The sequence below is a fragment of the Python bivittatus genome, unplaced genomic scaffold, assembly GCF_059951505.1.
Source record: "Python bivittatus isolate LINGU-HERP-01145 unplaced genomic scaffold, Pbiv_v1 ctg000400_np1212, whole genome shotgun sequence".
NCBI lineage: Eukaryota > Metazoa > Chordata > Lepidosauria > Squamata > Pythonidae > Python > Python bivittatus.
Genome location: NW_028277073.1, coordinates 3943431 through 3970541, shown reverse-complemented (window position 1 = coordinate 3970541; position 27111 = coordinate 3943431). Strand labels below are relative to the sequence as shown.

General features: G+C 40.4%; 1 protein-coding gene across 1 annotated transcript in view; it reads right to left on the bottom strand.

Annotated features, from left to right (window-relative positions):
• The window catches only part of STOX1 (storkhead box 1), a 28749-nt gene extending 1946 nt beyond the window's left edge, over positions 1-26803 (bottom strand). Inside the window, exons 1-3 of the mRNA XM_088144325.1 lie at positions 26393-26803; positions 6222-6374; positions 292-2584 (exon numbers count right to left, since the gene is read on the bottom strand). Coding sequence (XP_088000451.1) covers positions 292-2584; positions 6222-6374; positions 26393-26762 — 2816 coding nt within the window. The 5' untranslated portion in view covers positions 26763-26803. The remainder of the gene's footprint in view (positions 1-291; positions 2585-6221; positions 6375-26392) is intronic.
• Positions 26804-27111: the final 308 nt, after the last annotated feature.

The following is a 27111-nucleotide window of genomic DNA, read 5'->3' as shown; positions in this document are numbered from 1 at the left end:
GGCTTTGAAGGTGACAACCAACATCTTGATTTGCAACTAAAAGCCAACTGGCAATCAGAGCTCTCACAGTAGTGATGTTACTTGAGCAAATCAACAGGCACCCTTAACTACCTAAGCAACTGCATTCTGAATCAGCTATGGCTTCTGAGTGATGTTCAAGGGTAGACAGAGATGAAAGATTAAATTCTGCAATTAACATTTTTCCAGTATGCATAACCTTGAAGGCCATGCTATGTATAATAAATAGATGGAGAGGCTCAATAGACATAGTACTCCCATGTTTGTTCTTACCTGGGAGAATCTATCCCACTATCTCCTGTTATACTTTGGTTTCCTGTGCCTTGTAAATGGTTTTGTTCATGCTGGATTTGCCGATCTAGAGGAACATCATCTGTGTTATCAAATGACTGTTGTATTCCCACAAGGTGTGTCTTAATTTCCCAGTCTTTGGACGGCAACATCAAGGAAGTTGCTTCAATAGCCACTTCATTTGCTGACTTCTCCCAAATTCTGTTGTCTGTTTCTTGCACCTCATGGAATCCAAGTACATGCTTTTCAGTATTATCAGTTCTCTGCCCTTGATCATAAACACCCTCATTCTCTTCATTGTTTTTAGAAGACACTTGATGGCACATACAAGTTTCTCCTCCTAGGTTCATTTTACCATGTTCCTTCAAGCTATCCTTTGAGTTAGTCTGACTGAGAAAACCACTTTCTTCATGTTTGTATGTATCAATGGTACCTGTATCAGTTGGGTAGTTTGGAAAGAGAGAATCAGCCCTTTCTTTTCCAGACACTTTCGGACTCATTTCTTCTCTTATATTATTCCATTTCTCTGACTCTGAAGATCTGTATGGGAGTTGATAAGATTTCAACTTGGACAATTCGATTTCTTCTTCCTGGACAAGATCATTACATAAAGAACTACGAGCGCCACCATTATCCACTTTTTGATACTGAATTGGATCATCATAAATGAATTCCTCATACTGTGAATAAACAGACTCAAGCCATTTACTGGTGTTCTTGGATTTTGTCTCACTCTTTAAGTCCACTTGTCTGTGAACAGCAATACTTTCAGCCTGTTTAAATTGGCAGGTAATATCTGTATCAGTGGGAAGACAGTCATCCAAATGTTGACCTAGTAAATCACACACATTAGTTTTATCACAATGGTGAGTTTGAACAGAATTTTCTGGATACCTTTTCTCTTCTTCATTTTTGAATGTAGCATAAACTTTAGAAGCAACTTGGATCTCCACTGTATTTTGAGAGTTTGTCCCTCTGTGCAAATTACACGTACAAGTGGCTCTCTCTGCCAAAGATCTGTGTGTGCCATCTGTTCGTAAAGCTTGGTATTGTGGGTGATCTAACTGTTTCTTTTTCTCATCTTCAGCATCACATTTTCCAGAGAGAGATACTTTAGGTTTACAGTCCATAGTTCTTGAGGAATCTAAAGACTGGGACCATGAACAATGCCTCTCTGATCTAACAGCCCTGCAGTTTACATCACCATTTTTCTGCGTTTTATAACCTTTTGTTGACTTATTCCTTCTACTTGGAATATCTTTAAATGGATTATTAATTTCTCTTTTATATAAAGAATGAGATTCCATATCTAACACATCATCACACAGCTGTTTATTGCAAACCATCACTTCACTTGTAACGTGAGATAATGGATGTTCAACAGAGCTTGCCAAATTGTCATCAGCTGGTATCAGTTCACTGGTTTTACATTTTCCCCGTTTTTCTTTGATACGCTGCCCCTTCCCATGGTACTTTGCTGCTTTATTCTGTTTTTTCCAGCTGCATGCTTTTGAAGGATATTTGTGCTTCATTGTTAGCACTTCTGTAGAAGTTCCTTTGCTGATGTACTTCTTCTGCTCTTCAATTTTCTGCATCAGTGCTGTGTGTTTAGTTAAGTTGTCAACAGTCAGTACAGGATTGATGCGCTTGATAATTTCATGTTCAACATCCCGTGGAATGTTCTCCAAATCGTCTTCATCCCTGACTGGCCATTTCTCAGGAGGAAACTGAGCAGAAAATGTAGAGTGGACTTTTTTAGTTTTTTCTTTCTTGGAAGTATTGCGCCAAAAGAGGCTAAGACTAAACTTTTTAGCCTTATCTTTTTCCTTCATGGAAAGTACAGAGTGAGTGATTCCACAAGAACGACTGCCAGCGAGTGACTCTGTACCTGGTTTTTGAACTGAAGATCTAGATTCACAGGAATCTTTTTGACTTTTCCCATTTGGCTCATGGCTAACTAATTCCTGACATTTTGTTTGGCTCACTTCATTGTGCCCAAGGAAACAATAACAGGATCTGCAATGTGATGCAACAGGCAAATTATCGGGTGCCAACTCTGCAGTGTCTTCCACGCTTACAAGGTATGTGAAAGAAGGCTCAGAAAGGCACTTCTCTTCCAGCAAGGCCCCCTTGTTGCTCTTTGCAGCATTATTAGAAATAAAATATGTACTTGGGGTTACTATGAAGTATCCTTCCCCAGTGTGATATATCTTTCGCTCTTTAATTAGCATTCCAAGAGTATTGTAGAGAATATCATGGGTGGGAGTTGTAATACCTAGAATAAGGAGGATAACAATATTATTATTTATTTCTGTAGTATATTCAACATGCAAAATATTTTTGATTCTGGACATATTCACATTCACAGCAAGTTATGAAAAAGCCCCTACGATATAATAATCCTATGCTTTTTTCCCCAGAATTAAATCTGAGTTCAGTGAAGTTTTCTTTACTCCTAAATAAATATACAGCGTCTTTAGAAAATGGAAAACAAGCCTGAAAGCCTCACCGCAGATAAGTTGCAGGAATCTAAAGACTGGGACCATGAACAATGCCTCTCTGATCTAACAGCCCTGCAGTTTACATCACCATTTTTCTGAATTTTATAACCTTTTGTTGACTTATTCCTTCTACTTGGAATATCTTTAAATGGATTATTAATTTCTCTTTTATATAATGAATGAGATTCCTGTTGACTTCCTAATATATGGAATTCCTAAGTTCCTAATCATCAGACCAAATAAGAGTTTCAGTCCTTGGGACTGATTTTCCCCAAGCTGATATCCCTTCCCCACCATGTGATGGGCTATAGTTCACACTGACTCTGCTGTCTATCAGACGACAGAGTTGCATTGTAAAGAAAATCAAGTAACGGAAGGCCATGAACAAATTAATATCAGAAATAGACTGCTGTTGCAAAAGTACATGCAAAAGTATGTACGATGGCTACGCTGTACTTTGGAGCTGAGTGCAAAAAGGTGCTTCGCGAAGCATCAAGATTCCACTGAACAGAGGACACTCATAAATTACTAGCGATGATGTAATCTGGGCCTTTAGTCTGCCTTTACGTTGAAGGAGGTGACCATCTCAGGCAGCTGATTTGGGATCTCTTAAGAAGTTACAAATTGCATTTTCAGGGGGAAGCATGCAGATCTTTCAACTGGAGCATAAAATGTCTTGAGCAGGCTGGAATGTAATTTCATTTATTGCAATGCAACCATATTGATAGAAGTGATCTGTCATTTATATATATGTGGTAATTTGGTGTCTAACTGAAAAAATGCAAGGTTTTTGTTTTTAAATGCAGCACAATTTTTATAAAAATGTCTAAATATCGGTGAACATGTAGCTAGGAGGAAAACTATCTGGACACTGCAACAAGCAATGAAGATACTCAGTGCTCACAAAGTTTGACTAGTGTTATGAAAAAACAGGAAATGAGATATATAAAATGGAGTAACTTGGCTGAAATTCTAAACAAAAGCACTTCATATTGCAGTGTTTTGTAGATCCCTTTTGTGTTGCATACATTCAAACTTTTATATGGAAGAACTATATACTCAGAATTTTACCTTTAAATGCCAGTGATGGGGTTCCTTCTCTCAGTTGGACAGTAGTGGGCACTAAATACATAATGCTGTAAAAATTGTGAACGGCTTACAAGGTAAATGGGCTTCTTCCAATGGAAGCATGGGATGAGTTGACCCACTGCATGTTCACTAACTCTGTACTTCTTGCAAGACTATCAAGCATAAGAACCACAATACTTTACCACACAAAACAGTTTATTGAAACTGTTTTTGGGGTTAGGAAGCAAACTGCTTAGTTGACCCTAGGGTTATTATATCCAGACTGCCAAACTCTGGGCAGGCACGGAAGCAAAGAAAGGCATGAGAAGGAGAGTGCTGGTGAAAGCCAGAGAAAGCCTGGTGGCCTTTGATGCACAGGCTGATCTTTTAAAAGGAGCCAAGGAAAAAAGAAAAACCATTGAATGTACTCCTCGTTAGAACTGAGAGGTTTCCATTTCAAAACATGTTGGATGTAGTCCCTGAGCATCTGCTAGCCAGGGCCTTGATACTTCAGTGACTAGTGTGTTAGGTAACAAATTTTATTGACTTGACTTGAATAGCTGCCCATCTCACATATGTGACTCTGGGCAACTCACAACAGGTAAAAACAACAACAACAACAAAAATATTAATAAATGCAGCAAACATACAGCTTCACTAAAACCACTATTAAAAACTCAAACACAAAACAATCACAGTCAGCAGATGAATACTAATCATACATCCCATTCAGTATAACCATTGACAAGGCTCACCACTACTAACAGACCCCCAAGCGTGGGGGCACAGCCATTTCTTTGGGCTCATCCTAAAGGCTGGAAGGGTAGGGCCCAATCTGAGCTTTGAGGGAATGATGTTCTAAAGGGCAGGTGCCACGGCAGAAAAGGCTCTCCTCCTGGTCCCATCAGAGGATATTCCTTAATAGATGGGACCCATAACACGCCTCTCCTGCTGGATCTGTTGGGACAGGTAGATGTAACTGAGGAGAGATGGTCCCTCAAATATCCCAGTGCCATGCCATGGGGGGCTTTATAGGTCATTATCAGCACTTTGAACTGCACCTGGGAGGACTTTGTAGTTCATGCAGCTCGTGGAGCAGAGGTGTAACATGCACTGCTCGAGGAGTGCACATAACTGCCTGCTCTGCCACATTTTAAAACAGCAGCAACTTCTGAATGTTGTTCAAGGGCAGCCCCACATAGAATGCATTACAGTAATCTATTTGGGAGGTAACCAGGGCCTGAGTAACTGAATGCAGAGCCTCCTGATCCAGGAAAGGGTGTCACTGGCGCACAAAATGAAGCTGTGCAAAGGCCCCCCGGCCACAGCTGCCAGCTGTTCTTCAAGCAGGAGTTGTCAGTTCAGGAGGACCCCCAGATTGCACCCAGGGTCTGTTTGGAGCAGTGCCGCCCCGTCCAGAACAAAATATGGTAAATCCCTGAAACCAGAATGCCCCCAAACCCAAAACATGTATTGCTATTGTGAGAAATTGTGTCCTGCGTTTTGATCCCACACTATCCTCCTATTTCCAGTAGAAGAGATAAGACAGAATAGTTAGTTCTGTCTCATCTCAGTTCTTGGCCTGAACGAACCCGCGATTTTCTGTCCTCTTCATCTCTTAGCCACTGCATGATTCTGGTTCTCCTTGAAGTGTATGGAGAAAGAACAACTGGCATATCATTCCACAAGGAGTCCTGAAAGCAGTTTCTTCTTCTATATAGCATTTGTGTTCTCTCTTTCTCCAGTGTCCATCAGAACAAAGAGTCACGCTCTGATTTTGTCCCAGCCCAGGAGCAGAAGATTCACTCTGCAGAGAATCAGGTTCAGAACATTTTAGAAATATCATTGCTAACCCTTTTTCATTATGGGGCATCTCTTATAAATTCAGCTGACCTGATTAGACAACAGCGAAAAAAAAGGCAATTTTCTGGAGTCGCTGCTAGATGGCTAGTTGAGGAGGGCCAAATAACAGGGAGAGGAGAAAGATGCTGACATCTGTTTCACTGTAAATGAGCAGTTTTTGCCATTGCAATGTGCGAGAAGAGGCAACACATCTCTGCATGTTCTCTTTGTACAGACACCCTAGGTGTATCTTGGGAGGAAGTTGAGGCCTAATGCCAGGGAAGACAATGCACCTTCCAATGTTTATTTCCAGTTTTATATTACTCTTATGATGATACAAAGCAAGATAGAACACTTTATGCTTTATATTTTGATTTACAAAGGGAGTTAAAATGGCTTTCCCATTCCCAAAGAGCATTCACTGCTTCACTCTGCTCACTGCAGTCCTTCTGAACTGAATGTTTACATTCAGTATCAGCAACCCACGATTTAGCAGATTACCTGGGTAATGTTTTCCCAACTGATGCAGTAAGGCTTCCTGTGTAACTGTAATATGAGCTGCGTTCATATCAGATATAGCACAACACAAGACTTCTGCCAAAGGAACAAACTGAGACTGTGAAATTGGATTCATATGCACTGGAGAGACATCACCTAAAAAAAAAAAAATGGGGAAACAAGAAAAATTAGTTTGTGTACCTTCGAATATTTTGTCCTTTTTTTTTTCCAGTTGCCGCTTCAAAGTCTAAGCTTTAAACTTAGTCTGAGAGAAACTGAGAGAAAGGTTTTAGGGATGGGATTGTGGTGAGTACTAAATCTAATAAACATTAATTAAACCCGCTGCCACTTCAGGAGTGCGCTAGATGTTGCCCACAAGGTGGCAGGAAAAGATTGCATCTGAGCACAACTGGAGGCAACATTTGGGAGATGGGAGTTGCAACATTTTGGAAGGCCCTTGGAGGTTGTGATGATATGTCAAGATTGAATATTTGTGGGGGGGGATCATTGTTTTCACTTTTGGGAGTTGCTTAAGCTTGAGAATTGGAGCAGAAAACCTCTTGGAGGCAACCTACTTCTAGACTACTATTTACATAGTCCTCAACATGTGAAAAAGAGCCCCAAACTGTGCTACCAATTTATGACACTAAAATGGCCATTTTTCAGTAGTATGATTTTGGGCCTTTTCTGAGGGGGGATTTCTGTGAGATTTTAAGAACAGGAATGGATGCAGCTTGCCCTTCAGAGACCTGTCACTTCCACTTTCATCCTTAATTTTGCAAACACACAAAAAAAGCTATCCTTAGAATGATGCGTACAGCCCACCTTCCCTTAAGATCCCAGAGCTGCATATGTCTGCTGAGTCCCAATATAGGATGAAACTGGTCATGTACTGCCTTCCAGCGGAACCCAGGAAGTGGACAGGCTCCTCAGGCAGATGGGCCCAGCCACTTCTATATTAGCTCCATGTCCCTCCTGATCGGTGAAGGCCATCTAGGAGGCAATATGTAGTTTGGTCCAAACAGTGGTGTCTGCTTCTTTGAGAGAAGAAGTGATGTCCCCTGGGTTGAAGGAGGTGATGGTATGCCTATTCCTGGGAAAGGCTCTTGAGAAGATCAGGTTGTGGCTTCAGAGGGCCCTGGAGGATATGGATTATCTAGATCCTTTTCAGACTGGTCTCAGATCAGGGGCACAGCACCGACCATTGGTTATGCTTTATAATGACTTTGGCAGACCTGGGACCTTGGTAGTGTAACTGTCCTGGTGCTACCTGAACTCTCAGCAGCTTTCAGTACCATCACCCATGTTATCCTTCTGCACTGTTTGCAAGGACTGGAAGTAGGGGCATAATGTTCTGGTAGTTCTCCTTTCTCTGTGGACAGATCCAGATGATGTTGACAGGTAGCTTGTACCATAAAGCCCTATGTATAATAATCTAAAGTGTAAGGTCCATGTGTTCAATTTCTACCCCTTAGAAAGATATGACTAGGTATGGCTGATGAGTTGTATAAGATGACCCCAATCATGTTCTGTCTCCTGCTGGTCAAGAGAAGTTTTAAAAGCAGTTGCATATGTGAAGGGTTGGATTAGATAATACCCTACAGTCATGGGGAACTGTATAGTTCTGCATCTTTTATCCTTCATTAAAGAGATGATGAAGGCAAATACATTTATTCAAATCCTTAGCATAGAAGTGCATGTTATTTCAGGTCTCTGTTTATTCTGTTCATATTTTACAAAGGTCTGCCTGATAAAGAGGGACCATTCAAAGTATTTCTTGGAACTATACAAAGCATCCAATTTACATGTTAGTCTAGAAGTTGTTATAAGACCCTTTCTAAGATATGTAAGCAACACGATATAATTTGGATTTAGAAATTACTGTGAGGCTACTCTACTAAAACAGCTCTCTCACAATTTACAGATAAAGGATAAAAAAAACCTCTGGGATCACTTTTCTTAAGTCAACAAAAAACAACAGCCCCTTTCGAAGAAGCTGTTAAACCGTTCTTGACCTTTGTTTTACCAATTGCAGCGCTTATGTTTAACTGAATGCCTTTAGAGAAGTTCCAAAGAATAATTTCCTCAATGACGTTGCTAGGTTACTTCCACCAGGTATATAAATCAGGGTCAGCTTGCTTTGTGTGAAACAGGAGGATTCTGGCTAAACACACACACACACACACACACAATTTCAACTGATTACTCTAAACAGAACTGGTTTCACAATTCTCTTAATTGTTTTATTCTGTATGTTTTACCTTGTCAGTACTGTATTGCAAAAATTTCTTTCACAGGGTAATAAAATGATTACCAGACAAAACACAGATCAACACTATCATATATAATGGTCTAGTTCCAAAACAAGCTTTATCAATGCATTTTATCATTCCTTATAATTTAATAGATTCATGAAGTTTAACCAAGATCTTTTCTATAGAAAATGTTTAAGGATTCAATCTGTTGGTGCACAGATTTTGGTTTACAAAGAACAGGAGAAAAAAAGCAAACCTAGGTAAAAAGTTTATGACTGAAAACTTGTGAAATAACAACCACAACTCTGTCAAGATGGAGAAGCTGCGAACATGTTGAAAGGTACTACTGAATTCATTTCCTTGGACTCAGATTCACAGAGTTCTGTTTAGCAAGATTTATGAAAGAGTACAATAGCGGAATCCCAGCAAATGAACTAATTTTCAGTTTGGAATCAATATAACTGAATGGACATTAATGGTAGAGACTCCAGTCTTTCTCGCAGTCTTCACTCTGCACTAGAGGGGAGCTGGCTCTTTCTGCTGGTAAGAGGAATTCAGCAACTTTATTCGTCTGAGAACTAAGCCTTAACATTATGATTCCAGTCCAATATTTGTACAATGAAAAAGCAATTAAGAATACAACACTCTACAAGGTTCTAGTCCCTGCTGAAGAAGGGTTGAATCATTTCATGATTAGCATTCTATGTGAAGTTATTATGCTTTATAGTTTGATGTGTGGCAGTTGGAGATTAAAAGCCTGAACCTTGACAGAGGCAGAACAATATTTCATCTGCCTCAAAGCCCTTCTGTCTGTCCAGCCTAACACTAAGCAGAAGTTGTAACAGGTCCTTCACTCATTACTCAAAATCCAAAATTCCAAGATGTTACTAAATCCAACCTTTTTCTCAGCAGACAAATAACAAGACGGGTCAGGGGTGGGGGGGAGTAGATTAACCTGAACATTTCAGAATGCATTTTTAGGTGGAAACCTAGAGCTTTTATTAACAACATCAGCTACTTCATGGACTCATGTCTACCTATGCAAATCTTGGTTTTCCTACCAATTCGTCTGTTCCTACCAACTGACATCACATAAGCAAACTCTACATGATATCTTTTCTGAGGAATGGAAATGTGCTCCTTCACAATTTTTCTGATGTTCATAAAAAAGAAAGCAGACAGCTTCCCTTCGGTACAAATTTAGATTAGCATCTCTTCCCCACATCAAGAGTCCTATACGCTTGAATGATCTAGCATCAAAAACCATTTAGGAAGGAGCGGTGCTAAATATATACTGCTTATCATCATCTTAGGAAGAAATGAAGCACAAGTTCTCGTAACTTATCTTTAAAGCTTCCCAAGAATATTTTTTTTGGCCTCGAGAAAGAGGGAACCTGTCATTCATGATAGAAAGCAAATCCGAGCCCTGCTGATTGTTAAAATACATGGGGGGGGGGGAATGGGGGGGAGGAGAAGAGAGATTTGCTTACTGAAGCAATCCTAGGCAACTTGCCAGAAATTAATGTATAAATGATGCACAAATAGTTTTACCAGTTTTACAAATTCAGCTAATTGTTCACACACAAAAAACCTGAGAACTCATTTTTGGAGCATAGAGTGAAACTCAAATGTGGGAAAGCCATCTTCAGTACAGGAGTCAGATAAAAAATACACAGTGAACAAAAAGTCTCTAGACACACTTCACCAACATAAAAAAGATGTTTTGTTCCATTTCCTGAAACCTGAGTATTGCTGGATTAGCAGTGCCTTGACTGGGCAGATATTACATTTCTATTTTTTATTCAAATTCCAGTGTGGCACAACTCAACTCTTCAGTATTATGGTCAACAGATCTGTTCCACGCTGGAATTCAATGTCACCTTTATGTTATCAAAGGTAAATACTGGTTATGTTTAAGGCCAACACAAAATCTGGCTCCTCCAGATGGATCTTTTAACATGCAGGGTGCCTGATTACAATTTTGTCACAGAGCACCATTCAGAAAATATCATCCTTTAGTCTTTGGCCTATTTTTAAAACCTTTTTTCTTCATTTTTTTTTCTTGAGATAATCAATTTGGTAGAAATATCAAAATTTCACTATACAAGGGTATGCAGTCTCTTACACACATTTCAAAATATGCTTCCTCCTGGCATTGCAGCCTCTTGAAGATTTTTCTCTGCTCTTGAAGATTTTTCAAAAGCAGTCTAATAAAATAAAAGTTAAAACTACATATAATTAATTCAGGTCTAAAAGAGAGCTTTGAATGTTACTGTATATGTCAGAGTCACCCCCAGAGTGGGACTTACGGGCTTCAAAGATATCTAAAGCTTTGAAGATCTGCATTTCCATTTCTGCACTCCATCTAAACGGAATGTCCCTGTTAAGACACTATCCCCTCCAAAAAAAAGGGGGGGGGGATGAAGTAAGCAATGGGTGATAACTAAAGGATAATGAAACTGCTACAATATCCACTCAGAATAAATTTAGTAGCATTTATTCCCAAGTGAGTAAGGAGTGCCAGTCTGATGTAGTGGTTAAAGATTCTGGGCTAAAAATTGGGAAATCATGAGTTCTGGTCCCACCTTAGGTACAAAGCCATCTGGGTGACCTTGGGCCAGTCCCTCTCCCTCAGCCCTAGGAAGAAGGCAAGGGCAAACCATTTCTGAAAATCTTGCCAAGAAAACTGCAGGGACTTGTCCAAGCAGGTGCTAAGAGTCAAGATTGACTTGAAGGCATACACACGCATGAAAGACTCTGTTATAAATCACATTTTATATACAACACAAAGGCAAAGCTTTGCTATAAAGCTTTGCTACAAAGAAAATCAAACATTTAAAATCCCACTGAAATTGATGGGATTTAAATCATTTGCAAGGAACTTGTCTTAGGTAGCTACAATTAATTTATAATAAGTATCTCAGTGGATTTTAATAATTTGCTGTAGATTAGGACAGCACGCAACTAACATTTTAATAACTTCTACTAAATCCCTTGTGCTCACCGAATTTGCAATTTGAAGAGCTTCTTAAATCAGAAAGCCTATTAAATTATCTCCCAATCCTCCAGCAGCTTGAGAATTTTACATGAAGTTGTAATGTTTCTTTCCAGGTCTGGCTTGGTCTTGGATGATCACAGTTAAAAACTAAAGAGTGGAATAAATATCTTTATTATAATCATTCACGAGTGTATCCTATTGCAGTTTATTTGAATTGATGCTTCTGTTTCCCCCCCTCTGCAGCTATTACCTTACTACTTAAATGTTTCTTTTGACCTCAAAAAACAATTGCCATTTAATTGGTCTAAATGCCAAACCCATGTTCTTCATTACTAGCCCCAGTTACTGTGATATGCTAGATTACTGTAGTGTTTGTTCACCTATTATTCACAAGATCACCAATGCACTACAATTTATATTTTTATTCATGTATTTATTAGATATTCTGTACATCCCATCTTTCGTTCAAGAGTTCAAGATGACATAATCTTTTTCTCCCCTTTTTCCCTACAACAACATCCATTTGAACCTGGGTCTCCCTGCTCCTTGTCCACCTTGACCACTCCGAAGTACTGGCTTAATTTCAGGGCTTTTAAGCAAGTAATAACCAAGGATGTTTTCTCCACTGCTTCAGCTATTAAAAGGGTCTCACTCCTGGGCTGAGGATGGGGACGAGATGAAGGTAACGCCCAGGGGACTTGACAGAAAAAGGAAAGTTTGTGCCATAGTTAGGTGTACTTGGAACAGGACAGCCTTTGTGCAACCCTTTTTTTATTATTAATTTCCATCTTTGAAGCGACTCCATGGTATACATAATTTGACTAACAGCTTGTTCCACTCCATGGAAAACAGCATTAATTGTTGATTTGAAGCATATCCCTGCTGCTCTTTCCTTTATTAACATATGAAGTGTAAGAGAAAGAGTAAAGAGATGCTTTGAGAACTATCTGGTCAGCAGGATTTATTAGGCCCTGGTTTCTCCTTTGTCAAATGAATCAAATCTTCATTAACATCAGTATAGGATTAACTCAGGGTTTAAGGAGGGGAATAATGAGGAATACTGATCCCATTTCAAAGTTAATTACTAACCAATGCTTTCACTTCCACAAACACAGTTTTGTTTTTTAAAAGATGTGCTTTAGTTTGGTTCAAAGTGATTTTTGTCCCTGTCCCCTCTAGCTTCAACTCAGTCTTTTGGGTTTGTTTTTTATCAATAAACAGAAATTTTCAACAAACAGCCTGCATTGTGGGCAAATGTTGCAGTCCAGTTTAGATCCTATTGGGAATCCAGATATATTTGTGCGCAGGAAAACCAAAAGCTGAGGAAGTAAACAGGCAGAAGCATTAGCAGAGGAGAGTTACTGAATATATTTCTGAGATGTTTCAACAACCCTCAAAAATAATTACAGTAAGTTAGTTAGTTATACCTTACTTAGAGTCAAAGCCAAAGTATCAAACATACTTTGCCTTCTGCTGTAACTCCAGTTAAAAATCATTTTGATTGTAATAATTCTCTTAATTTCCTGATCTTTTGTTATACTTGACAGTACTGGACAGTATTACAATCACACGGCATCACCGTAGCACACAAACCAACTAAAGCCCTCCAAAACATCTTAAGTAAACCAAAAGACCCAGTAGCCCAAGAAGAAAAAACAGGAGTCATCTGCAATGTACAATGTAAGGACTATAACAGCCACTATGGAGGACAGACAGGCAGAAGACTAGCAGAGCACATCTATTAACACCAACCAGCAGTCAGAAGACACGATGAAAACTCCTTAATCTCACAACACATGGACAGACTCAACTATAGTTTCAGCTGGGAAACTGAGCATCCTCGACCAAGCTAAATCCCAAAAATGCTCGGGAATTCCTGGAAGCTTAGCATTCGGACACATCAGCCATCAATAGACACATAGAAACAAACCACATTTACATACCATTCAAAAGAGACATGCTAAGAATGGAACAAAAAGACTCCTCTCCAGCAGCCAACACCCAGATAAACAAGGATTAACACCAGACAAACAAGCAGAAAACAATACCCTAATCAAGGAACTACCAAGGAGAAAACCATATCCCCACCAACTCTGGCAGGGTAAACTACTGCATATAAACACGGAGCAAACCCCACACTCACTAGCACTGATGATGTTACCTAGTCAGGTAATGAAATGTCTGCAAGCAAACAACCAAGCTTAGAGAGCACCAAGGACTCCACAGTTCAACCCAACTACATATATTCTCTTCTATTAGTATTACAATAATAAATGAACTTAAATTCTGAAGGAACATGTCTTACCACACCATTAATTTACTGATCTATTTAATGAATTTATACCTCATCCTTTCACCAAAGAATGGTGTTTAAGGCAACTGAGTAAAATGTAAAAATAAGGTGTTAAAAGAAGTTTAAAAGCACAAATGAAATCTTTTTAAAAATATTATACAAAGAATAAATATACATTAAACATACATTAACACAAATGGGATAAATAAAATCATATTGATACATGTACATCATCACATTCATTACCATGACTGACAGCAATTAAACTGGAGTTGAATTTATCTGAGCAGTTTGAACTTGGAGTTTTTGCTTGAGCTTTGTGAATGCAGGAACCAAATTCGATCCAATAAACTTGTGTAGAATGTCCTTTTTAAGTTTAAAAATAACCACAGGATCATTGGATTTATAGTTGCATCTTCTTGAAAACAAATCCATGTCCTTTATTAGAGTTTTGTTTGGTTTTGCTCTGTTTGATTTGGATCCCAGAATTTAAGACACAGGAATATTGATGAAAATACCTTGCTATGTAGGTGCTAGAGAAATCCTGATAGATGAAGGCACATAGCAGAAAGAAAAAATTAGGTAAATTATATCTATTTTCTGTTGCTTTTGAATTTTCCTGAGGCATCTGGCTGGCCACTGTTAGACAAAGAAAGTAAAACTTTCAAGTCAAACTGCACTCCTGGTGACTTTACAGACACATCCATGAAGTTGTCTTGGCAAAAGTATAGAAATGGCTTGACACTTCCTTCCTCCTCAATGTTTTTCCACTACCCAAAAGCCCTATTATTCCTTGGAAGTCATCCATTCACATTGTTATCAGATCCGAACCTGCTTAGCTTCCAAGAACAAAGAAGGCCAGCCACATGCTGCCACTAGCTGGTGTAAATAAGCTGTTTGGTGTTAGCAGAAAATGCATATTCTGGCTGAAAAAGCTGCCTATATTTTGACAAAAATAAAAATCCTTGTTTCATACAGTAACATCAAAAGAAAAAAACAGCATTAGTTACCAACCAACCTCTGGCAGGAAAGAACACTGAAAGAAGAAATGATAGCAAAAGTATCTGCTTAATAACTATTTGATCCAAAATTATATGCATATTGATGTGTCTGATGCTGTGTGTATACACAGACAAATAAATATATAGATTTGACACCATCAAGGAATGTAGAGGGTGCCATTAGAAAGTATGAATAAAAGATTATAAAAATGCCTACTTTAGTCCTTGAATCTTCAAACCTGGGATCAGTGGCCTGATGGAATCAAAAACATAGAAGACAAACCTCAAAGGAATCCAAGCAGCATATAAACATGAAGTTTATTCAGTCAGGTTAAAGGTATTTTGCTAAGGAAGTGGTTAAGGCAAGATTCACAAATGTTTGGTGTTGAGCCTAAGGTCAGCTGTTCTCTTTGTAAAACTAACTTTTTTCTGTTGAATAGGACAAAATGATTATTCTAATCACATAAGACACTAAAACATTAAAAATTAGGACACTATACATTTTACTTCATTTCCTTGACCCATCCCATCAAAGGTTTGGGTTTTTTTTTTTAAAACTGCAAAATTTGTCAAGGTATTTTAAAAAGTGACTGCAGGCAAATTTTATCTGAAATTCAAATTCAGTCCAGTGATTCTAAGAACATCACCAATTCAATTATTTACTGGCAGAAAGGGGCTACAAATATAATCTATAATCAACTATTTAGAACAAGCATCCGTTACAAGATCAACAGCTTGCATCCATTACCTTTGTACCTTTCAATTCTTGTTTGATCAAAGTTTAATTTCAAGGCCCCTGAGAATTAAAAAGTGGTTAATTCTTAACCAGGGAAAAAGTCATTCAACTCCTGTTTGATAAAGCTCTGATCCAAGTAAGGGTCTGGTACATGACCCTGGAAAAAGACCCTGGAAAAGAGGCTGAAATCTAAGTGGGAGTGTAGCAAAGCTTTTCTGTTCCCATGCTCCTGGCCCTCTCCTCCAGAAAGATGGGCAATCCATGAAGAACAATGGGCTGCATCAGAAAGGGAGTTTCGGAAGTCTTGATGCAAGTGTAGAAGCATATGAAGCATTTGCAAAGGGATCTGTAAAGCCAGACCTAACTCCGTAAATCTACCCTTATCACAATCTCTGGCAGCGCCACCTTCATCCATGTTGCTTTGTGTACTTATAAGCTGTGCAAAGTAGAGGAAGGTACCTCCCCATTCCTCAAGTCCAATAGCCTCTTTCTCATCCTAGTTGAAAGGGGACAATACTCCAAGGTTTTCCATGCCAACTCTTACTAGAAACCTGCCTTCTGTTGTCTGTAATGTACCCTCATCCTACCTCACTCTCCAGTTATGTATATAATGGCTTTCTACCTGATTTATATATTTGTTATATTGTTAACTACCCCACTCTTATGACTCTGGGTGATATACTGCAAGATAAAAGAATCGAGAAATACTAGTACAAAAATAAAATAATAATTAAATACACAACAGAAATGTACATGTATAGAGGGATACCCATGTGTTAGCTAGAGCTGGAAGCTTGTTGGAAAAGGAAAGTTTTCATGACTTTTCCTAATATAAGAACAGAGAGTGCATTCTGAGCCTCTTGGGGTAACATATGTAATATGGGGGCCACCAGAGAAGGCTTGGCGCCTTGCACAAGTCCCATGAACCTTGGACAAAGAAGGGACTCTTAGCAGTTAAAAGACATTTTGAGATATCTAAAGATGTAGAGTTAATGAGCAAGGTGACAAATACAAAGATCTCAACTACTGAATATATTATTCTGACCTTCAATGGAAGAGAAGGTTGAAAACAAAAAGTCACCGATAACCAACAAGAGTATTATAAGTAAAGAAACCTGTCTTAATCTCTTTGCCAGGTTATATGAGTTTCCCAGCCTGAGGATCACATTTCACCTTTGGATAGAGCAGGGCACTAGATGAGGAAGAATAAAAACTAATACTGATTTTCATTTACATTTCACTGAAATTAAATGTACAATTATTTTCTAGTCATGTATTTAATAACAACATTCACCTCCTTTGACCTTAAAAATTGCAATTCGTCTGCAGCATTTGAAGTCTTTGTACTAAAATTACTGACTTTTGCCTGAGGACCTCAAAGTATGCTACTGATTCTGCATCCCAGCCGCCATGCTCAGTTTCCCATCTTATGCTCACTGAAAGCTTAGTTTCCATGCTTTCAGCCCAAACATTATTGCAGGCTGAAAGCACAGGATCATCCTATGCTTATCTCAGCTTTCCATATCAAACATCACATTTCATGGTTCTTCCATAACGAGATCTCAGGGTTTATATGGTTCCAATAAATTTAGCTATATATTTTATGGGGTCTCAGAAGAATTTGGTCTGACTCATTTTGATGTCCAGAGCTCTATCATGCAACCCAACTTTATATCTCCAACCTGACTCATTTTGATGTCCAGAGCTCTATCATGCAACCCAAAATTATATCTCCAACCTGCAATGAAACTCAATATATTTCCACATTTCTATGTTAAAGTATTTTGGACTTAATATTTCTATAAGTAACTAGAGCAAAAAGGGATTTATCAGCTGCAGGCCAGACACTGTTTTTATACCAGGGAAACCTGAAATGGCCCAAAATGCACAGAAATAACTGTACTCTCAGAAGTAGCATCCATGTATTCATACAATACATTATGCTTACTGCCAATTTAAATATATTTACTGTTTTCCTTCAAGGGGCTCAAGGTGACACACACTGTTGTGCTCTCCCCATTTACATTTTATTTCCACAACAATCTTGCAGAGCTGAAAGAAAATGCTAGTGGGATAAACAATAACCTTCATGACCACATCAAGATCTGAACCTGAATTGGCCCATTCCAGCCCAACACTCTGGGCCTTCCCCACTGCTGAACTGAAGTGCTACTCATGCATCTTTGAGTCAACTAAAAAAATATAGCAGCAAGAAATTTGCTCTGCCCATTGCCATTCCCTCTCCTGCCACTATTGCCTCTGTTTCAAGTCACTGCAGTTAACACTACTTCCCTCCAAGTGAATGGGCAACAAGACCTAACTGATTTTATACATCCTGAAGCTACCTACCCTTGGAGCATTTTGGAATGGGAGAAAAGACAACTTTAACACCAGTACAACTAAGCACAACTGAAGCCTCTCTCACTCATGGTCTGGGGATGAGGTGAAGACAACATTGTGGGCACAGTAGGAAAAAGATGTTTGTGTCAAGGCAAGTGTGTGCCATAATCAGTCCTAAACTCAGCTCTCTATCTCTGTATCTTAGACTCTCTCCTCACTGTTGAACATTTAGTGCTCTCCATTCATGTTTGAGTCACTAGCATAACCTTGGCTGGCTCCATTGCCAAGCTTTATCCTACATCTATTGCTTCTGCTCCCAGATGGTCACTCAGGTCCAAGGATACAAGTGACAAAGCCTAGCAGATTTTATGCACCTTGGGGTTGTCTTTGGACAGCCACTTTGACCTCTATTGTGGAGACACAACAGAAATGTGTTGCCAAGGTACATTTGTGTCATGGTTAGGTGCAAATGGAAAGGCCTGACAAGAGCTGTTAATAGCTTCATCATACTGATCTTGGGTACTCTGGGGCCTCTGATGAAGCTCTCAGTTTAAGTAATCCATAATCTAGACTTAGGCAGAGGGAGGAAACCATTCATCCTCTTGGTCATCATAGGGGTGAACATCCAAAGCACTAAGAAAATATATGAAGTCAAAAAGTGTGCAAGAGATTTCAGGAGAACCTGGATGTCTTTCAAATTACTCTGTAATTGAAAGAGACCATGAACTTTGGAGAAACATAAAGCCAAAATGCTCCAGAGGATATGCAGTATATGGTGGAATAATTAAGGCAAGGAGGAAAGAATTGTGTGGGTTCAACAATTCGTACATGAGGCTTAGAAGGTGGTGGTCCTAAACCTCAGATATATATAAAACACAGATTTTGTTCTTCTCTTTAGGAGAGTTTCAGGGTGGGGGAAGGAGAACAACCATGCTCAAACTGAAACCATTTCACTCTGAGCCCAGCAAACATATGGAATAGGTTACAAGGTAAAGTCACAAAAAGGTCATATGATCATCAAAAACGGACCTTTTTTATTCCATAGTTGGTTTTCCTATGGTGCAGGGAAACCATAAAGGAACAAATAGAAGAAGAGGAGACTGTGTGCCCTTTTATACAGTTCTGCTGTTAGTTCCTCTATGTTCTTAAAACATTAACGATTGACTAAGCAAGGGATAAGATAGGTGCTTTCACAAGGAATGCTAGTTAGGTGCAAAAGCCAGCCAGAAGCAGACAGGACTAATTTTAGCACTGGAATCCAGGGCCACAAGATGTTGAAACTAAACTCCCACCAGAACAATCTTCACTTTTATGAACCATGTTGTTTCTTTTCCTTTGTGGAAACAATCCACTTTGGAGTGTGTTGTCCTCCATATTCCTGTTCAAAAAGGAAAAATAATAGAAACTCATGCTGTGCACACACCTCCCTCCCAAGCACATTATATTGCATATCCAATATCGACTCAGGAGGAGGATACCAAGAAAAAGATGTGGTGGGGAGGGTGCAGCCTAACATCTGGAAACATTCTGAACTCTCACTAATGAACAACAGTGAGCTTCTTTTCTGTACTAAGTTGTTATTAAAACATTTCCTGTGCAACTGTTAAAAATTATTACCTTGTAAATCCAGACATTTTGTGGCAATAGGTATACCCCTCAGTTCTACAGACTCAAGCAGGACAATGAAGATAAAAACAACCATCATGTAGCTTAATTATGGCAACGCTTATTTATTTAGTCTGCATCCTGCTTTTCTGCCCAGAGAGCAGATTGTTCCCTATGTTGTTTATATTTCAATCCCTCTACAGAGCCCCTTTCAGGCCCAAAGCCCCTTCTTATCATGGTTGTTGGTTATAGAAGGCTTAATTTTCCCACCATTTGGGGGCAGGAAATAGAATTAAAAATGTAAGATTTAAAATAGGCATTACCACAATTCAAAAATGAGAAAGATTCTTGCAAGCCCAAATGTCTTTATACAATGAGTCCCTACACCCACTGAGTGTGGCCTCAGATATCAGTCCTTGGCCATCTCAAGGTTTCTTGCTAGGTCTGAAGTGATCGGAGGTCATCAATCATTGTAATACAAAGCAGATTCCCCTTCTCTAAGTTATTTCAAGAAAGCTTCAGTACCCATCAGGAATTCTGTAAGCTAATTGTAACTGATTATGGAGTTGTCTGTAAGCAAATATTAATTCTGTAACCAAGCAGGATGGTGGTGAGGATGTTGGACAAGGTACAAGGAGACCTTGGTTCACGTCCACCCTCTGCCAAGAAAGTTCCCTGGTTGACCTTGAGCCAGCTTTTTTCCCTCAGCCAGATTCCTTCCAGATTGTTGTGGGAGAAAATTGAGGAGCTGTCTTAAGTTCCCGAAAAAAAGGCAGGATATAAAACTAACAACTTAATTAATGAAGCAGATGGCAAAAAAACAAGCCTTTTATTGTATATTTTTCAGGCCACCATCTATTAAGGTATTGGCTATTCCTATTAAGGAAATGGTTTCTTACATCTAGCAGACAACTCAGAGTAAAAATATTTATCTAATGCAAACCAAAACATGATTAGAAAACCTTTCACAAACGATACTTAAACTGAGTCTTGCACTGCTCATTCAAGGGCCACAGAGAACATTTGCCAATTCTGCTGGAGATGAAGCAACCTTTTTTTATTGTGTAGTTCTCTCCTGCAGTAACTTTAGAAGGACACACAAATAATTCAAGTGTGTTACTAAGCTGCTCAGGTGACTGCTTTGTTTTTTTAGTCATGCCTCAAGCACCTGAATCCCCTTTTTGTCTCAAGAAGCGGGTTAAGCAAGATTAGCCAAGATAAAAAAAGTGTCATTTATCCTTCTTGGCTTCTAATCTTATTAAGTCATTGGTGGGAACTCTGTTATGTGTCAATCTCTCTGATTGCTAAAACACTGCTCGAGCCAAGCTATCTGTCATTAGTCAAACCAGAACTCCTCCAGGAAAAATTGTTCCATTCATAAAGCACTATCAAATGCTTAGGCAAAAAATCAAGAGGAGTCTGATAACACCTTTCCTGACTAAAAATTGTATTAAAAGGCATAAGCTTTTGTGAGCTGCAGCAAGTTCACTGGTCCTCAGCACTGGTTGCCACAGAATTTTTGGTGAGATACTACATTTAATTAAAACTAGTTTTAAAAATGGAAATGGTTGAGCTACATTGGCTAAAAAGTTTTACTTTCCTTAATGAGTTTGATCTTGGTAGATGTGCCATCCATAGCACAGATGTCCTTGGACACAAGAAATCTTTGACAAACTGATATGGATGCCTTTTCTGCAGATTAACGGGGCTTTCAGCTATACACAAATGCTAACGAAGAGTCAGAATGTTGTGGTTCTGCTTAAAACAGAAGTAAATGGCAGTCTGGTGGCTGTTTAAGGCTGTACCCAAGATGAACTAATTGCCAGTGATACATCTCCACAAATACTTTTTCTCTTCTGTCTCTATTCTCAATCAGTGTTTAGCTCATATACTTTGCTCCATTCAAAGAGAGCCAAAATGGAGAATTAAATCTGCCACCAAATCTTTTGAAAGAGGCAACTGGGTGCACAGCTGGAGCTAAAACTTCCTGTCAGATGCTTCCTTCCCCCACAAAAAAAAATAATTTTCATCCTCTGAGTGGGGGTTCTGGGGCCAGACATAATTTCCTCAAGAGGAAAAACAGCTTAAAATAAGCATTTTTGGATGGAAAATGCAGGTTAAGGCAAGGTCCATCTCTTGCTCCCCTGATAGGATACCTGGTCCCTGACTATGTATCCCATCATCCCTTACTGCTGCCATGTTGGGTATAGCTGATAGGTACTTGAGTTCATCTAGACAATCACAAATAGATTTAGTACTAAAGATTCAGCAAAAGCATACTGATTTAGTACAACCTTTCAACAAGGCACTCTTCCTAAGAATTCTTCAATAGGTTTTATCAACCTGGGTTTCCACCAGAGTTCATGTGACAATTATTTAAAACTGTCATCTCGAGTTAGGCATTAAACAAAAGCAAGGAAAATAATCCCCAAACAATTAAGGTATTTTTTTTACTCATTGTTTCACATGAAGGAATCACATAAGCACATAACCACAGTCTGTTCAGATGCAATGACATAAGACAAACTTCCCTAACCTGCTGCTCTCCAGCTGAGTCAGAAACGCAGCTCCTATAATCCAAACACATCTGAAGACCATCAAGGTCTGAGGCAACATAAGGAAACGTGGCTGTTTTAAATTGCTGCATTTAACTATTTGGGGATTGCATAGCTAGACAGATCTCAAAAGTGTGAATTTTCAGCTACACTAGTCTGAAAAGTTCCATAAAGAACACCATGCAATCTTCTTTTTATCAGATTCTCAGAACTTAATTGGAAATCACTTGATTTCTTCTTGCAAGAAATTCCTGACCAACACTGGATGAATTGTATTCCTTGGCAGCCATGTGTGTGCTGGGGCCTCCCTTGCAGATCCAGTTGCAGGATCAAGGAGAGAGCTGTTGTTTGTACTTTCATAAGAATTTAGCATTTGGCTTTCACTTCTGTGGAATCAAGTATCTTACACTTTTACTATATATGAAGGTGTCACAAATGCATAAACCCCCCATTTTGTAATCTTAAGCAAAATGTGAAAATAACCAAGTGAAAATATATAATTTTAAATGGTGAAGAGCCTATGTTTAAGGTTGGGAATTATCTAGAACTTATACTTTATTAAAGCAACACAGACTGCTGACATAGTTAATATAACTGAGATTCTAATTCTATTTGCAGGCATTTTTTCCTTTTTTTAAAAAAAAAAAAACAAAACAGGTGGTCATTAGGCTTCTCCAGAGGAGATCATTTAACTCAAATAAAAAGCCTTTCCTCTTTTTTAATTAACAGAAGCAGGATATTCTCAGAAGCCACAAAGTCAGCTCCAACATAACCCCCCCCCCAAAAAACAAGAGGAAAATCTTGTGGCCCTTTCTGTACCTCTCCAAGTCCTTACATACTCAACTGCATGATCAAAGACGTTGATGAGCTAAGGAACAAGCTGGTGCCACCAGAAGGGTTGGACCATTTCTTTAAAGCTTATGCCATGCCTCCTACTGCGTATGTACCACCCAGAGCAGCTAACAATCAATTAAAAGCAATACTGCACAACTTTAAAATTCTTTGAAAAAGCAGCAAAACATTATAAAAGAGAAAGATTATCTAACAAAGGAAAACAGATACAGCAGTTATTCATCCTTAGGACTAGGCACTGCTTTTGATGAAAAGCAGTCTAAGCACAATTATAACAATTATTTAAGTAAAATTTACATCAATACCTCCCTATGTTGTCAAAACACCACCAGAGATTCCCATCAACAAGCAGGGAGTTCCACAACTTAGGTGCAAATACTAAGGAGATGCCTTTTCTCGTTCTTACCACTACTGCAATTAGGACATAATATGGATCAGATGGGAGGCTGCAGGCAGCCTGATATGAAAGGAAGCAGTATCTAAGGTATCTTGAACAAATATATAAAGTTTAGTACTTGTAGATATGAGTATCCGCCAACATTCTCAGTGCTGCATTCTGGATCAAGTGCAGCTTCTGAAGGCTCCTGAAGAACAATCCCAAGCAGAGTGCATTACAACCACCCAATCTTAAGGAATGTATTATTGTGGATAGGTCTGACTTCATCAGGAGTTGATGCTATTGATGACACTAGTTTAAACCAACACTGATAAGAGTTCCTACCCAAGTCTCCGGATGCAAAACTGAATCCAGAACAGACTAAGACTGCAAATCCAAGTCTTTATGAAAAGTTCTATCTCATCCATAGCAACTGACATCCTATTCCAGAGGCCACCTGTTCTCTGATTAGAAGAATCTATCTTGCCTGCATTAGGTCTTAACTTATGAGCCTATATCCAGCTCATTACTGCTACTAAACATAGATCAATAGCTTCCCTCGTAATAGATGGAAAAGAGAAATGGTGCTGTGTGTCATCATCAGTACTAAGTGCACAGCTACCACCCTGAAGATCTCCCAACCACTTTGGCCAGGCTAGCTGGGGAATTCTGGAAGAAGGCTGGGAAGGCTATCTTGGACTAATGTTTAAATTGGCTTCTGTATAATAGCTACAAGACATCTACTAGTTCTAATCAACATAAGCTCATGATTGCAAAATGTTAAGAGTCCAACCTCATTCTTCATAGATCATACTGCTGTTGACATTGTAAAAAAGTGTGCTTTATGAAAGTACAACTAATTATTCACTTGTTTCAATGCCAAGGCCAGCAGCAAAAGGTCATTAGTCAAAACCAGTCCACTCCTCCTGCTCCTGTGCCTTGCCAAGTCAGCTGACAAAAGAGTGGTACCCAACTGGTAGGGATGTCCAATGTTTCAGGGTCAAAGGCCAAAAGGTACTTCAGAGCGCTGGCCTACCATTCCTTAAATCAAACATATTTTCCAAGAATGCACAGACTATGTAGTAACTAGTCTACTATACGTGGAGACAACTTCTCAAAGCTAATTCTTGAACCTGGACTGATCTTCTGAAAAAATATCAGAGCTGCCAGTTCTCTAGCTCTGGAAGTAGTTGACTGGATAGCATCTCCCCACAAATATCCAAGAAAACAGAATGCTCTGATTTTGTATTTAATGCTATGCATTTTAACGCTATGCACATTATGACAATGACAATTAGACTCTGTTTCCTGCAAAGTGCATATGGAATTAACTTCCTGGTCAAGTTTGTTTTGGCAGTGACAATATAATCCCCAAGGACAATGTGCCCATTGAAATGGTCTGACCTTGGAAACTTAGAGAATCCAAAGGATTCCAGAATGGTCTTCAGAGTTTCCATTGGCCTGTTGAAGCTCTGATCTCACTATGGATTTTTTTCTGTGAGACAGAGGACTCTTGACATGATCAGCCCCAGGTGAGCACTCCTGCAAAGTGGGCTTGTTAGGTCTTTCTTTTACCAAACAAAAAGCTAAAAGCTATAAAATAGCAAGAATTAGGGCCAGTACAATAGTCTCACATCAATTATGATCAGGTACAAACTGCAGCCTGCGATTTGGTCTACTGTATAGCAGTGATGGCAATAAAATATTCTTGCATCGGTCTGACTCCCATGGCCTCAAGTAACCACCAAGCATGAACAAGAAACCAAATACTACTGTACTCAGCCCCTAGAAGTCTGCTGAGATAAAGCAGGCTGACCGATTTGAGAACAACCATTCTGATTTACCCTGGACTTTTATATTACCTTTTATAGAGGACTAATAGCCTCTGCAGAGATGATGCAACCTGAGGAGGTTAATATAATGCTGGCTTTAGGATTTTCAGAGCTGGCTCCATGTTTGGTTCTTCTGCCACAACAAACCTTTTGTATAAGAACAGAGAAGGGGGGGGGGAGCCCATCTGTGAAATGGCTTCCCCAGGACTCAATGCAACGTTGGCAATGCTGCCATTTCAGCAGGAATTCAACCGTTCAAAGTTTTAACGCTGGCTTACGTTTTTTATACCCCATTTGGTTTTTATAGTGCTATTTTATCATGTTATTTATGGTATGTCTGAAGCCCTTTCATACCTGTTGTAGATACCAGGATAAGGGACCTTTTAAATGAATAAGTTATGTTGGTTTTAACATCATGTGTTGCTTTTGATTTTTTCCCTACATGCAGAAAACCAATCTGTAAATGTTACCAATATCATTCTTAAAAGGAAGGGGTGGATTCACACATTGTTGTAAAGTGTAACATGTTCCATTCATTCTCAATTAGCATTATGTGAACCCAGCTCTGTGGTGAACCAGGCAACTGTGGCTTATGCCATAAGCAGCACACAACTGAGCCCAATGGGTGAACCTAACTATTGTGGTTTATTCCACACACCAATGTGAGCCTCCCTCAGTTATCAATTATTATATATAATTGTATCTATCTGCCTATATAATTATATAGAATTGCTATCAAATTATATAGCTTAGGTAAGACTTTTGACCATTCCTCATTCCTTCTCCTGACAATGGAAAGCACCCTTGTTAATTCTGTATTATGTGAACCGATCTTCATCAGCCAATGAGGGAGTCGTCCTCCAAGTGTTATTCAAACAGAAAAACATTTTCTCCCTTCCCGCTCATCCTACCATTTTTTGAAAAAGGAAGACGGGCTACCACGTATTCCTGAAAACGTCGCCTGAGTTTTCAAACTCAACGAAAAAGCTCCGGGAACCATCTCAGGTGGAAGCGACCCTCTGAGCGTCCCACGGGCCAGCGGCAAGCCCCACGGCCCTCGGAGCGCGCTCAGGCCAGGACCGGCGTTCCACTGCGCGGTTCGAAAGCGACGCGCATCCTTAGGATGGCTTTTTTCCCCAGGTCAAGAAAACCCAAGTGGGTCCGGATGAAGGCGGGGCAGGCGAAGCGCGGCAGGACCTGGCGGCCCACAGTCCCACGGGGAGGCAGGTCTGAAGGGGCAGGCGGGCTACAGGCGGAGTCCGGACCGAAGCTGGCGCGCGATGGGCGGACCAGGGCGGACCGCGAGGTGCAGGTCCTCGGCGCTCACTCACCTACGGCTCGGATGAGGAAGCCCTGGGGGGCCCGCAGCGCCCTGCGGAGCCAGGCGTCGCGGAGGAGCTGCAGGGGGGCGGGGGGGCCTTGCAAGAGCAGCACGCCGCCCCGCAGCCAGCCCTGCAGCCGCACTCGTCCCACGGCGCGCGCCAGCGCGGCGTTCCAGTAGCAGGCGGCGTTGGCGCGCCGGAACGCCTGGAAGACGGCCGCTCCGCGCGCCTCGTCCTCGCAGCAGTCCGCCGCCTCTGCCTCTGCTCCTGCCCCTGGCCCGGCCGCCTGCCGGGGCCGCTGCGGGCGGCGTCGCAGGACCAGAGCAAGCGAGCTGGGGGCCAGCTGCACCGCGCGGCGGGGAAGCGGCGAGGGCGACATGCTGGAGCGGCTGCGGGCGCGCTCTGCCCGTTGTTCCCGTCAGCGCCGCTACCAAGGGAACTGAGTTGTTCCTGGCAAGGGGCGGGGAAAAGCTGGCCGGGCTCCAAGCGAGGGGCAGCAAGGCGAGCGGCTCTTCGGCGGCAGCCCCGGAGCCAGGATTTCCCGCTCGCCCCCTTCTCCCCCCGGGGCACCTGGGCGAAGGAGGGCGGCCAGCCCGCGCTGCAGCGCGGTGCGCTCCCGTCTCCAAGGAGCGCCGTTGGCCCCTCCGGGACTCCCGCGACCCGCGGCCGCCTGTCTCTTGGGCTGCCGGGCGCCGCCCAAGCTTAGGCGTCGGATCCTAATCTGAGCC